Source organism: Bidens hawaiensis, unplaced genomic scaffold (assembly GCF_021521415.1).
Source record: "Bidens hawaiensis isolate Kalapana, Puna unplaced genomic scaffold, B.hawaiensis_p1.1 tig00027311_1, whole genome shotgun sequence".
NCBI classification, from domain to species: domain Eukaryota; kingdom Viridiplantae; phylum Streptophyta; class Magnoliopsida; order Asterales; family Asteraceae; genus Bidens; species Bidens hawaiensis.
Genome location: NW_027494412.1, coordinates 37,693 through 42,671, shown reverse-complemented (window position 1 = coordinate 42,671; position 4,979 = coordinate 37,693). Strand labels below are relative to the sequence as shown.

The window sequence follows — 4,979 nt, the reverse complement described above, 5'->3', positions numbered from 1 at the left end:
GTTTAACTTCGAACCATGACTCGGCCTAAAACGGGCTCTGCTCGATTCAACTCGTTCGTTAAACGGCCCAAATCCGCAAATACTTTTTTGCGAGGTAACCTACAATTTATGAATGCACTTTACAAATTTGGTTTTAAGGTGGGCTTTGGCCTTTGGGTGATAAAGATCACACAACACCAAAAATATTGGGCTTTCGTAGAAAGGAATAATATGATAATGAGGCCCAAAGGCCTAAGTCCAATCCTGGGCTGGAAACCCAAAATTTTTAAGGTGGGCTTTGGGTAGAGGTGCACAAAATACCAGGTTTCGGACCTGACCCGGAACCGATTCCTACACGTGCCCTACCCGCGTGTATGACCGGTATAAGATTTCTCCTCAAAGCTGTACCTGGAACCGAACCGGAATCGGAAGCAACCGGTCAAAACCCGACCTTACCCGAAACTCGAAAGAAACCCGGTCAAATATCCGACTATACCCGGAACTGGTTCCTACCCGGACCTGATTGTGACTTTTGTTGACCATATCCGGAACCGGTTCCTACCTGGTTCCAGTTCATGAAAATACCCCGTTTGTGCACCTCTAGCTTTGGGTAATAAAGACTCCTAGCAACGAATTTTTCTTTTCCTCCTTTTCTTTTCAAGAAAACATTAAAACATTATTATATCAAAAAATCGGCCCATAGTTGATCTTACCACATAATCACTCGCATCACAATTATTTCGAAATGATTTTGACGCACAATGGCCTCCATCAAATAATCACTTATTAACAAGAAACAAGTATATTAGCAATCACTGCATTCAACATCATACACAAACATATATGTTACATTTTAGAGAAAACGGAGGCCCGAAATCCCAAAGAAAATAAACTGGTGATGGATCACACCATTAGATAATAAAATTATTACACTTTTAGCAAACGGTATGTCTATAATTATACAACAAAGATGAAATACATGGTTAATCGATTAACCATCACGACATTGTTGTGTTTAGTTTTGATGATATGGGAGTGAATATTTTGTGAAAGGGGCCAAAAGGGATAGCATATGATTAACAGTCCATGTCCATATCTTGTAACACTCATCGTCGTTCATCATATCTAGTTTTATTATCCCTCGGGTGGTTGTTAAAACAATGAGAAAACAAGTTTCACTATCGTCTCTGGGGTTCTTGTAGAGCTCCGCATGTTGATCTAGCACAATACCTGTCAAAACATATACAGAATTAGCTCAGTAACATGCAACTTGAAATGGAACGTCACAAAACACACATATTCATCATTTATTGTCATGTATTACATGCTAATGCTTAATGAACTTATAAGGTATATATCTAACAATCACACATGCAACAAATTGTATCATGAAAAATATTTAAAAGTATGAGTTAAGTTATTAAGTTTAATGTACAATTCAAGTCTATAAGTTCATGGTGTAATAATTTTTTTGTTACAAATTGTGATACGCACTTTCTTTCTTGCTAGCCAATGCATTCAGCAGATTAGGCTTCCTTACACTGAGAATAACCTGTAGAGTAAAAATGTAGACGTTAGCAGAGAAAACTATAGGGACGTGAAATTTGTGACCACAAACTTAACGGAACATCACGAAAATGGCCACGCTAACACGAGAAGTTGACAAAATGACATTCACTTTTTTTCTTTTTAATTACTAATAAACAAGTTTTTGGTATATCAACCCTTTGACGCGCCGAATTTCATTATGACGCAGTAGATCCATGTATTGCACAACATATTTCTACATTGAGCAACAGATCCATACTACTATGCAATTTTCAAACTTTTATTTTTAATTTAATTTTGTAAAAGTTTTATTCATTAATTTATATGAAAAGGGTGTCATGAATTGTACCTTGGCTTCATGATTCAATACAATGGACACTGATCTTATCATGCATCTTCCTGTTCAACAATGGAGATCAGTATTAATTCATGATGGCAAAAAGATCTAGTTAAAAAGATGAAAGCGGATAATATGCTTTACCATCTGATGCCTTGATTCTAAGTTCAGTTCCTCTACTTAAAATTGATCGGCATTGCTCAAAATCAAACTCAGGCAGTACTGGAACGTTCGCATTTAACATATTCTTGCATCCGGATCTTGTTTTGAGTGTTGAAGCTCCTCTTAATGCTAAGAAAACATCAAAACATAAGTTAACAAGATGACTAGATTAGGTATCAGACAATGGTAGTTGTGATGATTTAGGTACTCTTAACGATAAATTATTGCGGAAGAAAAACTTAAATCGCTTAATTTTATATATCAGTGGTTAATATTTTTTAAACATATTATTTCTTACACACAAATGTTTATTTTATGTGCATAAAACCATCAATTTAATTTCTTTGTTCATATGTAGGTTATATACATAAAAGATATTTGTTCATATATATATATTTTTTGAATTTCAGGTGAAAAAGATGAAATAAAAATTGCACTCGTATTATTTTCTTTTGTTTTAAGAACTTTTAAGATTGAAAAAATAACTGATTACTTTGTTATATGTTTTCTCACAATATTTAATTTTCTACACAGATCCCTCAACTTATTGTATCTAAAATTCTATACTGGCCCAATGTTCTATGAAAGTTAGTTTTAAACGACTTAGTTTTGCTATCTAAAAAGGCAAGCGGCGCAACTTGTTGCCCATTTGCCTTTTGTATCGATGTTCATATCTTTATTTAAAAAAAGCCATTAGTTTTTTAAATATTTCTTATGATATAATATATAAGAGAGAATGATTCTTGATTTATAGTTTCAAAAATAGGAAGTTATGAATTACATGTAGAAGCTGCAGCAGTGAGAGTTAGAATATCACTTGTGGTTGTTGCACTCATGGCGGAACTCATTGCAGCGTGTATCTGCTGTTTCTTTGCACCCATTGCCTCCGCGTTTTTTGCACATTGAGCGGCCACCAAGGCGGCTGCAGATGCTACTGCCGCTTCCTTAGTGGCGGAGGGGGAATTTGAGCCGCCATGGTTTGAGTTTTCGGCAGCTATGGCTGCCAAAGCAGCAGCAACACCGGCCACTGAGATTGCTGCATGGACTTCTGCTTTTTGTAGCCTCTCATTTTCTTTTCGCTTTCGTTTAATCTCTTTCAACCATTTCTTAATTGATAGATGTGATGATTTGAATGGATTTATATTCCATGATTGCTGCAGAAATTTGAAATATTTTGTTTAAATATATAGATGAAATCAGATTGATAGATATAAATCATATAATAATATGTTTATAAGTATTGATTGGATAATTAATTTACCCATTTCTTTCTGAAGCAGCTGTTGTAATTTAATTCAGGGTGCATTGCTTGTTGCATCCATATCCAAGACTGAACAAAGATAACGAAAACTCATGAGCGTCCATAACTCCATATATATCGAATAGATTAAAAGTGGAGACGCTGATGCGACAGTATGACGTCTTATACAAACCCTATATCATTCTGTTATTTTCGGTCCACATAAGAGATACTGGGATATAAGGATTGTCCTGTCACAAATATCACCGACATAGATAGGTGATGCTCTAGGATCAATGTTTCTACTCAGGAAACCAAAAACAAATCCGTGAGCTCCTAGTAGAAAATTTAGACAATGTTGGCCGGTTTGTGTTGGCTCATTTGCTTGGCCTAGATTATAAATCTAAGCTTTCAATTTTGACGGTATTAAATCGTCGGTTAGATTCTATATAAGGAAAGAAGTGGTTTACCTTCACATCATTAGTCTTCCATGGAGGTAAGGACTTTGTTGTATCATCCATCTTTATGCTCTCCAATTTCTACAAATTTGTTTCCAAAGATCATCACATGCATCATCATGCTAAAAATAGTTGAACATGCGAATTGGTTGAACACGTACCTTGAAATCAGGGGACATTGATCCGTCATCAAAAGTGTTAATCGAGTATTCATGGAGAACAAGTGCTTGGCTTTGAAACTCGGGTTGCAAAGCTTCTTTAACCGCAAAATCACACCATGCTCGCGATAAAAGATCCATCGTCTCAGGATGGGCTTCAGAAAGTGTTGGCATATTATCATAATCCATTTGGACTTGGAGGGTTTACTATAATGCAGGTTAGTTGATCACTATTACTTGCTTAACTTCTCGAGTAACTAAAGCGAACGAGGCGTACCAATCTCCGAATAAACGATGTATACATCTATATATATATATATATATATACAAATAATAATATGCTTAATCAACAAATGGTCCATACCCCATCTGGAGAAGTGATTAGCACTTAGCTTTATGCATATATTTTTAAAAAACTTGTGTATAAGAATAACAACATTTGTTCCTTTTTCTTCATCATTGTGATCACTTGCCATATATATATTAAATCAAAATTATAAAGTGACTAAAAAATAAATGAATATATAGCTTTTGGCCTTTGGATCATATTTAATCTAGAGCCAAGACAATTACTAGAACATATATTATCTTAGGTAAATTGAGAACACAAGTAGTTTTTGTTTCTTTTTTTCAACCTTTTCATTTATTGTGTTGTAAAGTGATGCCTAAGATTGGAAAATAAACAAAACATATGGTGGGGTTATTGGATAAGTGGCTTGATTCATAGAAAGAATGCTCCAGGGGACATATTGAGGGTATACACATGGTAACCACTATGGAAGCAAATATTGATATACTTGGATACAATCAAACAAAGTAAAGCTATAGGTGTCCAATCCTTTTCTAACTTTGAATTCACACCATGTATTCTTGATTAAAAGATCAATTTCTGGATTATTATAACATCCAAAGATGGATTGATTCATTGTAACACCTTGTCATGTACTTCATTTTAAGTCTGTCACATTTTACATTATTTTGTTGCTAGAATAATTTGTATTTGATATCTTGTTGTGATTCATATAAAAGTAATCATGAAGTAGGCGATGAAGCGTGCGAGAGGAAGCTGGAAGGAAAGATAGGCGATTATAGTTGAA

The 4,979-nt window shown here is 34.8% G+C and overlaps 1 protein-coding gene across 1 annotated transcript; it reads right to left on the bottom strand.

The window, feature by feature from the left end:
- Positions 1 to 994: 994 nt before the first annotated feature.
- Positions 995 to 4,143, bottom strand: LOC143575221 (uncharacterized). Its single transcript, XM_077059647.1, has 8 exons — positions 3,886 to 4,143; positions 3,737 to 3,805; positions 3,288 to 3,356; positions 2,808 to 3,180; positions 2,009 to 2,155; positions 1,877 to 1,926; positions 1,474 to 1,531; positions 995 to 1,209 (listed from the first exon to the last, which is right to left on the bottom strand). The coding sequence occupies exons 1-8, from the start codon at positions 4,069 to 4,071 to the stop codon at positions 995 to 997; spliced, it is 1,167 nt and encodes a 388-aa protein (XP_076915762.1). The 5' UTR covers positions 4,072 to 4,143.
- Between the last annotated feature and the right edge of the window lie 836 nt (positions 4,144 to 4,979).

Excerpts from the sequence above, each read along its gene's own strand:
- LOC143575221 (XM_077059647.1), bottom strand. The coding sequence starts at position 4,071 with ATGGATTATGATAATATGCCAACACTTTCTGAAGCCCATCCTGAGACG. Across the intron at positions 3,806-3,885 it reads CAATGTCCCCTGATTTCAAG|AAATTGGAGAGCATAAAGAT; the intron begins GTACGTGTTCAA and ends ACAAATTTGTAG. Across the intron at positions 1,927-2,008 it reads TAGAATCAAGGCATCAGATG|GAAGATGCATGATAAGATCA; the intron begins GTAAAGCATATT and ends ATTGTTGAACAG.